Source organism: Hylobates moloch, unplaced genomic scaffold (assembly GCF_009828535.3).
Source record: "Hylobates moloch isolate HMO894 unplaced genomic scaffold, HMol_V3 SCAFFOLD_2, whole genome shotgun sequence".
Taxonomy (NCBI): domain Eukaryota; kingdom Metazoa; phylum Chordata; class Mammalia; order Primates; family Hylobatidae; genus Hylobates; species Hylobates moloch.
In genome coordinates this window covers 177,319,245-177,333,798 of record NW_026652277.1, presented here as the reverse complement: position 1 = coordinate 177,333,798, position 14,554 = coordinate 177,319,245, and the positions used below count along the sequence as shown (strand labels likewise).

At 42.5% G+C, this 14,554-nt stretch overlaps 1 protein-coding gene across 9 annotated transcripts in view; it reads right to left on the bottom strand.

The window, feature by feature from the left end:
* The window catches only part of ERMARD (ER membrane associated RNA degradation), a 31,017-nt gene extending 16,470 nt beyond the window's left edge, over positions 1 to 14,547 (bottom strand). For 2 of the 9 annotated variants that reach the window (XR_004249606.2, XM_058435697.1), the window contains exons 1-9: positions 12,615 to 14,472; positions 11,952 to 12,120; positions 10,569 to 10,708; positions 9,549 to 9,650; positions 9,185 to 9,274; positions 6,875 to 6,972; positions 5,959 to 6,095; positions 5,176 to 5,290; positions 3,413 to 3,515 (exon numbers count right to left, since the gene is read on the bottom strand). Coding sequence is in view for 8 of the 9 variants with exons in the window: in XM_058435697.1 (XP_058291680.1) it covers positions 3,413 to 3,515; positions 5,176 to 5,290; positions 5,959 to 6,095; positions 6,875 to 6,972; positions 9,185 to 9,274; positions 9,549 to 9,650; positions 10,569 to 10,708; positions 11,952 to 12,120; positions 12,615 to 12,656 (996 nt within the window). In the remaining variant the exon portion in view is untranslated. Of the gene's footprint in view, positions 1 to 3,412; positions 3,516 to 5,175; positions 5,291 to 5,958; positions 6,096 to 6,874; positions 6,973 to 9,184; positions 9,275 to 9,548; positions 9,651 to 10,568; positions 10,709 to 11,951; positions 12,121 to 12,614; positions 14,473 to 14,505 lie in introns of those variants that run through there. The other 7 variants (XM_032162568.2, XM_032162571.2, XM_032162565.2 and 4 more) reach the window with 5 other exon arrangements.
* Positions 14,548 to 14,554: the final 7 nt, after the last annotated feature.

Below are 14,554 nucleotides of genomic sequence, written 5' to 3'. Positions count from 1 at the left end.
AGACAGCGTGACGAAATCACTTCAGTGAGATTTGACAGACAGCGTGATGAAATCACTTCAGTGAGATTTGACGGACAGCGTGACGAAATCCCTTCAGTGAGGTTTGACGGCATGGGGATCAGTTGCATGGTGGCACACTCCATCACTGTAGGGCCATGCGGTGTGATGTGATGAAATCAGGATTTTGTGTAAGCTAGCTCTCAAGAAATGTTTTTTGATTTATTAATGTTTAATAATGTTTGATAACCTATTTTAAATTTCATATTGCCAATATTCTTCAACATTACTACACAGATGACTCTAAAATCTGTTATCTTTAGCTCTCAAATCTGTATTGCTAGCCATAAAATTCCCTTTGAGTTCTAAATATCCAATGTCTACCACATATTCCCACTTTCTCCAAAAAGTGGAATTTTTCACTTACCTCCATCAACTACACACATTAGCTTCTACTTTGTTTTACAGAGTTAGTATAAATGCCCTCTCACTGTCCCGTGATAAATAAGCTTCTGAAGTCAGGAAATCTCACTCATATTCATATCTTCCACTGGTCCTGAAGAAATCTCATGACACAAAAGTAATCAGTAAATAATAACAGCATCTGCAGAGTCTTATTAAGTTTTATAAAATATCTTCATATATGTACTGCCTTAAAAACTGATCCTGTTTATTCTGGATAAAAGCCTGGGCTAATAATATATTCTTTGATAGATTATATCCTCTGTGGAAACAGCCATGTTATTTATGAACTCAAATGACAAGTAAATATCCAAATTTATTTGCACCGCATGGCCCTACAGTGATGGAGCATGCCACCGTGCAGCCGATCCCCATGCAGGTATCATGAAGCAAGGGCTCTAATGGGTGGGGCCCAGCTCTTCCCTGAAGCTTTGCTCCACATCGCGCTGAGTGGCCTACATGGAAGGCACTGGGCCTGGGCAGCAACATGTAGGCTTGCCTCAGAGAACCTGCAGAGACCTCTGCAGAAATGCACATGAGTAAGGCAAAGCAGGACTGCCTCCAAGATGAGATAGAAACAGAACACAGAGAAAAGCAGCCTCCACCTTTCAGTAGATGAGCCTCTGGAAGGTCGCTTTTGTGGTCACAGCCCCTGACCTGGGGCGGAAAATCTGGGGGTGAGGAACGAAGTAAGAGGAAAGACAAGCAAGTTCTGGAGCTGACAAGAAGCCTAAATTTCACTGAGGTACCCAAACAGGGAACACACCAAAGAGGCGGGCAGGGTTAGAAGCCGAGGCCTTGCTGCCATGTGAAGAGGATGCACTCCATCTGGCATGCAACAGGACATCATCGAGGAGGTTAAACCAGTGAAAAAAACCATAAATAACATCAGAATATCAGTCTAGAAAATAATCAGTGGGGCCAGGTATGGTGGCTCATGCCTGTAATCCCAAAACTTTGGAAGGCCGAGGCAGAAGGATGACTTATGCCCAGGAGTTCAAGATCAGCCTGGTCAACATGGCAAGACTCCATCTCTACAAGGAAAAAAAAAAAAATGTAAAAATGAGCCAGGTGTAGTAGCACACACCTGTGGTCCCAGTTACTCGGGGGGCTGAGGTGGGAGGATCGCTTAAGCCCGGAGATTGAGGCTGCAGTGAGCTATGATTGCACCACTGCACTCCAGCCTGGGCGACAACAGAGCGAGACCCTGCCTCAAAAAAAAAAAAAAAAACTAAAAAAAACAATCAGCAGGACTGTGAGAATGAAATTTCAGAAGGAGGAAGAATCGTGAGATGAGCTCGGGTGGGCCGAGGAGCCAGACGGGGGGCTTCTCAGTTTGGACAGGAAGAGCACAAGGTCAGCTGGGTGGAAACCACCAGCCGTGCTGGCCACTGAGTGGACACGGGAGGTGTGCGGGAAACACGAGACGCTGCTGGAGTCTGCAGCTGGTGAGGCTGAGATGACAGAGGGAGCGTCAGAAGACAAATCTGTGGGAAACAACGCCTTTCTGAAATAAGATAAATGTGAGGTGCTGAGGAAAAGTCCCATGAAGATATTTAGCGAACATGAGCAGATCTAACTGCAGAGATCAGATGGGGGTCAGCGAGAAGCAACATTGGGGAGCCCGGCTCCGGGGCCATAAGCTGCCCTCGCAGCACTGCTTTCACTGGGTCCAAAACTTCGCATGTGCTGGGTTTCATTTTCATTGGGTTCAAAGTATTTTCTAATTGTTGTTCCCCCAGAGATGAAAATGTAAGGCACAGAATTGTATGAGATTTCCCAGGGAGAGGAAACAGAGGATGGGGTTGATGGCAGAGCATTGAGGAATGCCTACAAAGGGGGCAAAAAGCAAAAGCCAAGCTGGAGAAGGAGACGAGAATCCGAGGTGTGGAGCGGCTGCGCCTGCCCTCCCTCCACAACAGATCGTCCCGTGGGAAGCTGGGCACTTGGCCACCCAGGAACGCTTCCATGCCTCCCTGGCAGCAAGTGCAACTAAGCTCTGGCCCAAGGCCTGTGCTACCTCCAGGAAGTGTTCTTAGAGAGGGGCATGCACCAATCTTTGCTCTTCCTGCTGGCTGGAAAGCAGACGTGATGGCTGACACAGCCGGCTGGAGCCAGGAAGCAGTTGTCTCCACGAGGAAGGCCTGGCCCTCATCACTGGAAGACGACACAGAGGGGTCTGAGTGCTGATGATGGGGGTGCTGCCATCTCACTGGGAGCTACTCACATTTGGGAAAGGCAGAAATGCACTTCTATCCTATTTCAGTCACTGCAGCCATATTATTTCGAGATCTTTGTCACTAAGCAGCAGGATCTTATCATAACTACCAAAAAGGAGCAGAAATGAGAAATTCTAGGAGCCAGAGGAGTTAGGCTGGAAACTCAGAGACACTTGCCTCAGACAGGCAACCAGGGGTCAATGTGGAACTCTGAGACAGCTGTGTGTATGTGCGTGTGTACACACATAGAGGGGTTCAAGAAACTGAGACAAAGGCTTCCATGACCTGCTGCAGGGCTGGCACCACACCAAGTCACCTCCAAATCCTATATCTTCCATTTGTAAGATGGAGAAACTCAAGCTCAGAAGGTTTTGATTAGTTTCCCAAGGTCAGGATCAACCACTGGTCGCCTCAGTCTCCTGGCTAGACCCCAGCCATCTCATGTGGTTACGGTGACACACCATCAACACAGCTAGAGAGAGAATCAGTGCCTACTACGTTCATGGTATCATTAAGTTTTAAAGACTGTTTGGAAATATTACAGAAATATCAAAAACAATCATAAATAACATAAATATAAATCCTATAAAAATGATAGTGAGGCCTTCCACACTTCTTAGCTAAAAAATCATTTTAATGTGAAACAGAGTAACATTTTTAAAAACTTTTAATTGGTAACAGAAAACTGTGAATACAGCAACCATGATCACAATCAATAATAAAAACAAGCTTACCTCAGCAGTCAGGAGTCTTTTTGGACATCTGTTAAGTGTGGCAAAAACATTCCTAAGTCCAGTCTCTAGTTGTGTCAGCAACAATATGGCGCAGTCAGCAAATCTATGAAATTGAAGGAAAAATAGGCAAAACTCCATGTTTCAAAAATAAATATTAGGCCAGGTGCAGTGGCTCACGCCTGTAATCCCAGCATTTTGGGAAGCCAAGGTGGGAGGATCGCTTGAGGCCATGAGTTCAAGATCAGCCTGGGAAACCCCATCTCTACAAAAAATTTAGAAATTGAGTGCGGTGACACTGCCTGTAGTCCTAGCTACTCAGGGGGCTGAGGCGGGAGGATTGCTTGAACCCAGGAGTTCAAGGCTGCAGTGAGCTATGACTGTGCTATTACACTCTAGCTTGAGTGACAGAGTAAGACTCTCTAAGTAAAAAACAAGCAAAAAACAAAAATAATATTGACACCAACATCACAATAACTGCTGCAGTCTAGATATCAAAGGCAAAGAGAAATGATAATACTTGCTAATACAAGAAGCAGAACAGAACCAGCTAGGCGCAGTGGCTCAAGCCTCTAATCCCAGCACTTTGGGAGGCTGAGGTGGGCAGATCACATGAGGCTAAGACTTTGAGACCAGCCTGACCAACGTGACGAAACCCTGTCTCTACTAAAAATACAAAAATCAGCCAGGCGTGGTGGTGCATGCCCATAGTCCCTGATACTTGGGAGGCTGAGGCACAAGAATCGCTTGAACCTAGGAGGCAGAGGATACAGTGAGCTGAGATAACACCACTGCACTCCAGCCAGGGTGACACAGTGAGACTCTGTCTCAAAAAACAAAACAAAACAAAACCACTCACACATAGAACCAAAGTTTCATTAACTAGTGATTTTAAAAACATCTTCCGGTGTTTTAATGTTTGATTAACCATTTTTAGTAGCTCCTACAGAATAAAATGTTATCGAAGGACTGTCTAACTCATTTCATTGCTTCCAGAAAATACTGAGCCTGGGCGCAGTGGCTCACTCCTGTAATCCCAGCACTTTGGGAGGCTAAGTCAGGAGGATCACTTGAGCCCAGGAGCTCAAGACCAGCCTGGGGAATGGACTGAGACCTCATCTCTAGAAAAAGTACAAAAATTAGCCAGGCATGGTAGTGCACACTTACAGTCCTAGCTACTCAGGAGGCTGAGGTGGGAGGACTGCTTGAGCCCAGGAGTTCAAGGCTGCAGTGAGCCGAGGTGGCTCCAATGCACTTCAGCCTGGAGGACAGGGTGAGACCCAGTCTCAAAAAGAAAAAAACAAAAATGCACATCCCAGGATTTCAGTGGGTTCTCAAGGCATAAAAATGAATGAATTAGGGTGACATCCTTTAAGGAACTAAAGACCAGCTCACCAGACCTTCTGGTGGTGACCATACATGTGTTTGCTCCTCAGGAAACAGAAACAGAATGTAAGGACGAAGCTGGCTTACCTATGTTTCATGATTCTGAACATGTTTCACTCATTCTAAGAATTCCAGAAAATATTAAAAAGTGGATCCTGAAAAATAATTCTATCAACTGCACCACAAGGCAATGTTTCAGATACAATCACAGGCTGTCCTTGAAGCGACTCTATGAAGGTGTTTTATTTTCAGGTCTGCTCAAGTCAGTCCAGGTTCTCTTCACTTCTACTCCAACAGCAAAAAGCATCCAAAGTGAAGGGCATCAAGAAAGACTGGCCTCCAACCACTGCAAACCCCTCTGCCATGCACCCTTTAGTTACCTGTGTGACTTGAACTTGACCAGTGCAACTTCCCAATATGGTAACATGATTTTTAATATAAAAGCAGATTTCGTCATCACTTCTTCTAATACTGAAAGCACCTCATAAGTAACATCTGTAAAATAACACACAGTTTTAAACACAATCATACTGATCAACTGAAAAAAGACGGAAACACGCTGGGGGAGTGATGCCAACGAGCCAACCCCTTTAGGTGGCTGAACCGTGACCCCTGCAGCAGGGGACTTGTTAGAGAGTAGGATCGCCCTGACCAAGGGCCCAAGGTGCAGGTGACCCTTGGAAAGTGGGGCATGGATGTCTCTTCAGTGATTTAGGCAACAGTTCAGGGTGGACCAACTGAGCACAATGACCAACAGAAGTAAAATACATTTTCAGAAGGTGTAAAAGACCCTTGATACTACAAGTATTTCTGGCATAATGATCATAAGAACAAAGATACAAGAGGTAAATGGAGGAGAAAATGTACATCATACAACAGCCTGAGGCCACTGTTGCGCATAGTGCATCTGAGGAAGAAAGAGCTCAACTCACGCAGCCGCAACTCCCGTGACCCCCACAACAACCCCAGGGCATGGTGGGAGGAGGCAGGGCTTTGGGTGGTAAAATGTAGGAGGTTCTTCAAGCAACTCTGAAAGCCATCTGACTACTGAAGAACAACTACTTCACCCCACCTCAAGAGTGCACCTCTTAATGCTGTTTACTGACTTTGCAAATATCTACACAAAGCTACATTAAGGAAGAAATGTGAAACATAGTATTTACCAGGAAAAACAATCAAATCCTCGAGGTTTGTAAGAGTTATGAAAGAGCGATGTGCCAATGTAAGTTTAGTGTTTTGAAGGTAACTCTTCAGTAACTGACCCAATCCTGCTGTCAACAGTATCATCATTGAACAGTATCTAGGAAATACCATAGAGATCTGTTACAAAAATGTACTCAATCATGCCCATAAAAAGCTTCACTACGAAAAACACAAATTTAAAATTAAGAAAGCAAAGCACCGTTAAATTGCATGAAACTGGCCGAGCATGGTGACTCAGCCTGTAATCCCAGCACTTTGGGAGGCCAAGGCGGGCAGATCAGTTGAGCTCAGGAGTCTGAGACCAGTCTGGGAAACAAGGTGAAATCCTATCTCTACAAAACATACAAAAAGTTAGGTGGGCATAGTGGCGTGTGCCTGTAGTCCCAGCTACTCAGGAGGATCACTTAAGCCTGGAAGGAGGAGGTTGCAGTGAGCTGAGAATGTACCATGGCACTCCAGCCTGGGTGACAGAGTGACACTCTATCTCAAAAACAAACAAACAAACAAACAAAATTGCACAAAATTCTCTAGATGTAGGAATTAGACTGTGCAATAGTTGGGCAGCACAACAGCACCACAGAAACTCTGATGAAGACCCTAATGAAACCTCAGGGTCTTCTACCCACCCAGGAGGTGAATGGCATAACATCCTTCTGGTGTCACCCCTGAATTGCCTTTGGGGTGTAAGTCACTGAAATTATAACCCAGTCATCACTCTGGTGACTAAACTAGTAATATTCCATTTTTATCTTCAAAATCCTATCTCAAAACTCACTCATCTTTCACAAAATATATTTCCTTCTCATGAAATTCAAAATTTAAAAAACTCTTTGGTAGATCCAAAAAAGGAAGAAAATTTCTTCACTTGCAACTTACTTTGGAGGAATTTCTTCAGGTGACGCAAACCCATGCCATAAGATGTTACGCAGGTTGAGACCACACGGAGAGCCAACGAAGACTTTTAGCACATTCATCTAATCCGCAAATCATTACATAGTTAATTATATTGAATTATTGAATAAACCAATATAATATGAAGATAACATTTGTGTTCTTCTTTTTAACTGACAGAGTCAACAGTTTTGGCTGGTATATAGCAGTAATAATAAAACCAACATTTACTGAGTGTTTAATATGTGCTAGAGACATTTTATGTGTACATCAACTCATTCATCCTAAGAACCACCTATGAGGAAGGTACTACTATTATCCCCAGCATCTAGGTGAAAAAAATACAAGCATGGAAAGGTGACACCAAGGTCTCAAAGGCTACAAAATCAATATGGGGATAAGATCTGACCCAGGTTATCCTGCTTTAATAAAGTGCTTCAAATGTGCATAATATCTAAATAAAATGTAAAAAGACAATGATATGATAAGCAGAAACATATCACTGTATTAAGCAGCATGCAATTGTGTGGTTAAACAGAGGCAGCAGGGCAGATGCCCGAGCAGCATGGCTCCAGGCTTGAGCCTCCACTTCCCAGCTGTCTGACGTGAAGCCCATCACTTATCCACCCCACCATCTATCTGCAGAGTGAAGAAAACACCCAACCAGGGGTCCTACTTAATAGACTGCAATCATGTCATGCCCAGAGAACTGCTTTGGGTTTGAGGCACCATATTTAGAAGAAACTCAGAATATAATGGAAGACGTTCAAAGACTGAAAGAATTCATGTCATAGGAGAAACAATGGTTGACTTGAGACATTAAATTCATGTCATAGGAGAAAGAATGGTTGAGCCTCCAGAAGACTCAAGAAGGAAGTGAACACTGTCTTCATGCATGTGAAAGACGGCTGCTGAGAAGGGAATACGGATACATTCTGAACTTCCCTCGGGGGGAAGACCCAAAACCAGGAGGTGGAAATGATCAAGAGCAGTTCTACTGAATGTAGGAACATTTAACAAGCAGTTCTCCTATGCAACTTCAGATCGTTTTGCTCTACCAATAATTTGTGAAATACTCATGGTTCACACTATCTGGTCAATCAGATGTATAAATGCCAGTGACCAAGTAAAAGTACCTGGTGGCTGCAGGGGCCACAAGTGGGCAGAAGGCCAATCACATATAAGCAAGTACCAAAGAACAGATCAAAGAAACAAAATGTGTTTAAGAATTCAGTGTAACAAGAGGTTTGCACTTTTTATCTTCATTTCATGCTCTCCACAAAAGAAAATGATCTTTCCGCGGACAAGGAGTAAAGATCCACAGAAAAGAATGGAAAAGCTCCACTGAAGACAGATTTCTTTACTCCAAAAATCATCTAGCAGCTCCCTGGCTTGGCAAGCACAGCTTCCAGACAAGGCTCTTCTGGGTTTCTTCATCTTGACCTTGCCTCACTCAGTTGCCTAAGGTTATTCATTAGTCTTAAGTCTCTTGATCATGTGCCCTTTAGGAGATTTTAATATAGTATGTAACTGCATGATTTTTTTAACATCTGAATTTTTTTTCCACTGTAAGTTTAAATGGTTGCAAAAAGCATAATTTCACGTTAAAATTTTCAAATAAAACTGTATTATCACTCATTTAAAGGGTTAAAGTTGTATTCTGGATTTAGTATTATAGTTATTAATATGTAATTGATCGAGACAATATGCTTCACATTGGCCCTGTGGTGCCCCAGAGTTATTCACACTCGGGATAGGAAAGCTTTCTATGTGCCGGAAGAGGGGCAATTTTGAAAGGGAAGGTGGGAAGGGAGAATATGCTTGAATCACTAATACAATTTTTCCCTAAAGCATCATCAGTTTGGGAAGAACAAAAGCTCAGCATATGTGAATTGTTGTTTTGCACTTACTCCACGATATGGTTTGGCTGTGTCCCCACCCAAATCTCAACTTGAATTGTATCTTCCAGAATTCTCTCATGTTGTGCGAGGGATGCAGGGGGAGATAGCTGAATCATGGGGACTGGCCTTTCCTGTGCTACTCTTGTGATAGTGAATAAGTTTCATGAGATCTGATGGGTTTATCAGGGGTTTCCACTTTTGCTTCTTCCTCATTTTTCCCTTGCTGCCACCATGTAAGAAATGCCTTTCTCCTCCTGCCATGATTCTGAGGCCTCCTCAGCCATGTGAAACCATAAGTCCAATGAAACCTTTCTCTTCCCAGTCTCAGGTATGTCTTTATCAGCAGCATGAAAACGGACTAATACACTCCGTGAGTTTAGATGAACAAACTTACCACAGACTGCCCGAAGACTTGAGCAAGCTCCTCAGATGCAAGCAGATCTCTTAAAAGAAAGGGGCATTCCTTCCCAATCAGTAAAAATACCTAAAATTCAAACAAAAATTGTGTAACAGTGCATTATGAGCCAATAAACATTAAAAATATTATCCGTGAAGCAACTGTTTGTACAAATGAAGGGTGAAAAGTAGACACCAATCCTTTGATTTCATAATCATTCAAAAGGGAAATATTAAAAATTTGTACCAAATGATTTTATCTTATAGGAAAATAATCAAGAAATCTGAGGGCAGCTGTAAAATAGTTTAATGTTCATTCAGACAATTTAATGGGCCAATAATGAAAGAGTTCTCACACTTACATCACCCAAGGTTCGTTCTAGACATGACGTCAGTTTCATTAAGCTAAGAGAAATAGCAGGAGACTGTAGACTTTCCAAGGCATCAAATATTTCGGGAAATAACTATTTAGAATAAAACACATATTAGGATGTACACTCTGAAACTACTTCTCAAAGTAACATTATTTATTGAAATTCAAACCTTGAGAGATTTCAACTGCCATATTTTAGTTACTTTCAGTGAATAAGTAAACATATTCTGTATAATTATATTGCCTAAAGAATCAATAAAAATATTTTAATAGCTGAAGAATTCCTTGAAGTTTCTTTATTTAAACGTTTATTGAAAGCAACAAATCTGGCATAATTTAAGTGGAAAAGTCAAGCATTTCGACCTCCATCATGTTTCTCCTTTTGATTTGGCTGAGTCCTCAAACAGATACACACAAGGCACTCATCCTGCCACTTAAAAGCACTAGTACAAGGGGGACATGATGATTCCTTCACTCCACATTCAAAGCAGAATTAGACTTGTTATAGTTACTGCTTTACTGTGCTCATTTGGTGTGCCAAATAAAATGAAGAAAAACTGACCAAAAAAACAAACCAAAACAAGATTTTGGGTTAGGCCCCAAATTACCCATACTCCCTTCAGTTCCCCATTAACAAACCAAGTATCCCAGCTCTGGTCTCCAGGCCCCACTGTCTTAGAACACCTCAATACCTCTCCACAGGGCCTCTTATTCTGGAGTGGTCAATTTTTCTTCTATCCCTGGATGAGCACCATGTGCCAAATGTTAGCTCTCCAACCCCTAATCCTGTGATAATGAATTCAAAACCTTCCTGTGTTCCAAGGAGCACGTTTCTCAGCTCAGGCTTTGGAGACCCTGCATAATAGCCCAGGGTTCTCTTGCAACTCTCAACACTTCACAGCTGGAGGGCCTGGGGATGAAGGAGGCCCCTTTAAAATTGGCAAATAATAAGTCCTCTAATTAGTATTTGCACAGTCTTTTATTTCTAAAGGTTGTTCAAAAGCCAAACCTCTGGAAAACTTGTCCACTGGAACCACGGTGCATATTGAATTTCAAATTGCCCCTTGGTCAGAGATAAGAAATGTGAATGGACAGCCTCACACACAGGGCCCAGCAGCCTCACATTTCCCCAGTAATCCAGACCCTGGTCTTAAAGGATAAGAAAACAAATTTCAGCACCATAGCTCCATATCACGTGATATAAAATATCTACATCATCGAAGAAAATAATGCTTTAATTATAAAATTTCCACAAAATCAACAATTAGCTTACCATTGAACATATGATATACTTTCATATTATTGGAAATAAATCACATAATGCTTATCAGGTTATCAAAGAAAAATATACTATCAGCAGAGAATGTGGAAAATACAAAAAGTTTCAAACAAGAGAAAACTATTTTGTCAATGTCTTTACCTGTACATAATACAGAAAACCAGGCTCACATTGTATATATAATTTTGTAACCTGATTTTTTTTAAGTTAAACCAGGCTCACACTGTATATACAATTTTGTAACCGATTATTTTAACGTTATTAGACTGAGATTTCTAATGGCAATGAATTGTTTTAAACATATTTATAATATGAAGTTATTGTTGTTTTAATTTTTTTGATAAGTTTGGGATTAACCATATACTTGGTTCATGATCAATAAATACCAAAGGGTAATTACAAATACAAGCCCCTCCTATTCTTTTTCCAACTTAGCTCAGAGACTTCTGTATCAGATGAGCCTCCTCATTCTTTTCTACCACTGCATAATATTCCATTATATGAATTTATCATAATTTACTGAACCAATCCCCTACTGCTTGATGTTTGGCTGTTTATTTTATTTATTTAGCTATTATAAACAATGCTGCAAGGAATAACCTTGCACACACACACTTTCCTATCTGTATCTGTCTTAAAGATTCCTGAAAACGGACTGCTAGGCCAGAGTATGTTCATCTGTAATTTATATAACTATTATTAAATTTCCCCACCTACATCTCTGCTCCAAAGTGTGCAAGAATGCCTAGAAGACATTAAAATAACTGTATAATCTATTACTGGTCATTTTCTACCCTTAATTCATATGACTCCTATGGAGAATCATCTCAAGGCCCTGAGATCTACATCATCAACAGCCCACCAGCCCCTCTCTGCCTCCTGACACCTCCTCTGTAGAGGTGGTTTTCTTAGCCCAGCTTTCCACTAACTTGTCCATGCTTCTCTGGCCTCATATCCTCTCTTTTCACATTGATTTCTGTTCTCCTTGGAGTTAGGCCTGCATTATAACATTATCTAATAAAAGGAACCAACGGTCAGAAAGGTGAATTTTACAGGTCAAGACATTTTCAGTGGAACAGTTATGAAAGTTTGGAGTACAAAGACAGCACAAACCTGATTCTGTGTAGCTCACACAGTCTGTGATTGTTTTCCAGCATACTTCACCATTCTGAGTTACAATGCTATTGATATCACAATTTTCTCTGAGTTGAAACCCAAGATTACAAATTATATCATACACTGAGGGAGAAAGACATGTGGTAATAGGGTCACCTATTAATACCTAAAAAAAAATAAAATAAAATAAAAGGCACTGCTTAACAGAAAGAAAAATAGAGTATTATATATTTAAGTCACATCTCTTAAGAACTGAATGCACTCAGGTATAGTTGCTGTTAACATGCTTTCTGGATATTGTGAGAGCTATATGATTAAAACATTGTGATTAAATATTAAAGATAATTTACATAAATGTTCTCAAATATGATAAAGGCTTAAAGACTTAAAATTATCAATCATAATATTTGCAAACTGCTCTGCCTATGGGGTAGCCATTCTTTATTCCTTTACTTTCTTAATAAACTTGCCTTTCACTTAAAAAAAAAAAGAAAAAAATACAAGTTCACAGAAGCTGAATGTGTTTTACGAACAGAGCATTATTCCTCTCAGCATTCCTTCACTATCCCAGAGTTATCAAAATAAGCAATTTTTTAAAATGGGGAATGGGAGAGCAGAAACCAAGTATAGCGAACAAGAAGGAAAAAGAACCCCACGTACCTCTGACTCCCTAAACGGTGTTGAAGAAAACCACAATGTCATCCCAAAACATGCCTCTTTGATATAAAAACAACAACAAATTTGAGCTGAAGACAAGAGGCAGCAAATGAAGGAAAAGCTCTCTCTATCCTCCCCCTCTTCCGCCCAAAGACAGGATATAAATTCTTTACTGGGGATAACTTTAGACTCTTACCAGACCAGAGAAGGTACCAGAGGAATCTGCAAACAATTCTTACTCCATTAGTTTCCAAATATGTATCTACCTTCCCAGTTTCCTGCCCTTTGAAGCCTAAAACTGCTCTCCTGTGTCCTGTCATTTCTCTGCAAATCTATAGGTCTTTGTTGAAGACGGTATACAAATGTCGTTCTAGGCCACCATTTCAAGTTACTTTTCATGAAGGTTTATCCCTTGTGATGTGTACTCTGCACATTAACAAACTTTTTTCTTGTTATCCTTTCATTTGTTAAAGGGGTCACTCTGAACTAAGATGGGCAGAGGTAAAGTTTAGCCTTCTCTGCCACGTAAAAAGTAGCAAACCGTACTGGTTTTCCATGGAGAATTAAATACAATCAAAATCCTCACAATTATCCCACATGACACTAAGACCATCGTATAAACCTGCAAAGAAGCCAAATTCAGGATCTAAAGCTGAACTGAGGCTCTTTATTTTGGTGTGTCGAGTTAAGGGGTGGCTGTGTTGTGACACTCACAATTAACTCTGGGCATCTTCCTAATGTGGAAACTGCTCAGTATCAGTTGCCCTGTTTGCTCCTTTTGTCCCCAGAAGTTGCACTTTCCACTCTCAGCCCTGGTTTTCGAACAATCCCAGCAGGCCTTAACAAGTCATCACTAAAGAAATCTACATCAACTATTTGTTGATTTTCTCTGGCGATTGTCACTCACATCCTCCATGTGGCCCTATGGGGCTGGAACTCTGCAGACTACACGGGGCCGATGCTTCGGAGCTGGACTTAAATTTGAATCATTCCTCAGCCTCTGACTACCTCTTGCCTTGGAAAAGTTACTTTAAAAATTTACTTTATCCGAATCTCAGTTCTAAGTGAAATAAAACGGTGCCAAGCTGCACCTTGTAGGGCTGCAGTAATCAGATAACACATGAAAAGCATCTAGCACATAGTACTAAAAAATGGTAGTTATTGTTATCATTATTTTGGAGACGGGGTCTCGCCGTCGCCCAGACAGGGGTGCAGTGGCGCGATCTCGGCTCACTGCAACCTCCACCTCCTGGGCTAAAGCGATCCTTCCACCTCAGACTACGGAGTAGCTGGGACCACAGGCCCCACCACGCCCGGCTCCGCTGTCGTTACTGCTGATGATAGGTGTTTTAATATTTAGTTGCCTCAGGGAGGAAAAATAAATAAATATTATGAGGCAACCACATACAACCAGATCTGACACGACGTCGGTGAGGCCGTCGTGATGAGTTTTACAGTGACTCAAACGGTCCAAAAGCGATGAACAGAAATTTACTGTCCGACTGTGGACCCTACAGGCAGCGACTAGGAAACTGCGCTTCTAGGAGCAAGCCACGGTCAGGTGAGAGCCCGACCTGCGGCTTTCCGCCCCCGCGCCACCGCGCACAGCCCTCCCTGACCGTCCGCCGCGTTCCAGCTCAGGGCCAGGAGGCGACGGAGAAACTGAGCCTGGCCCAGGGAGGCCGGCAGGGCCCGCCGGGCGTCTTGCAGGGCCGAGCGTCCGATATCGCCACAGAGGCCAGGGCCGCGACGTCGCCAGCGCCCTCCAGCGCGGACTGCCGGCCACCGCAGGCGGGTGCTCGCTCGCCTACTCCGCGTAGCCGAGCACCACCGAGCGTCTGGCGCCCACTCCATGCCTACCTCGGGATCGAACCGGGCCCTGCACCCGCCCTACCTCCATGACTTCCGGTGCTCCGCTGCGGCGCGCGTGAATGACGCAGGCG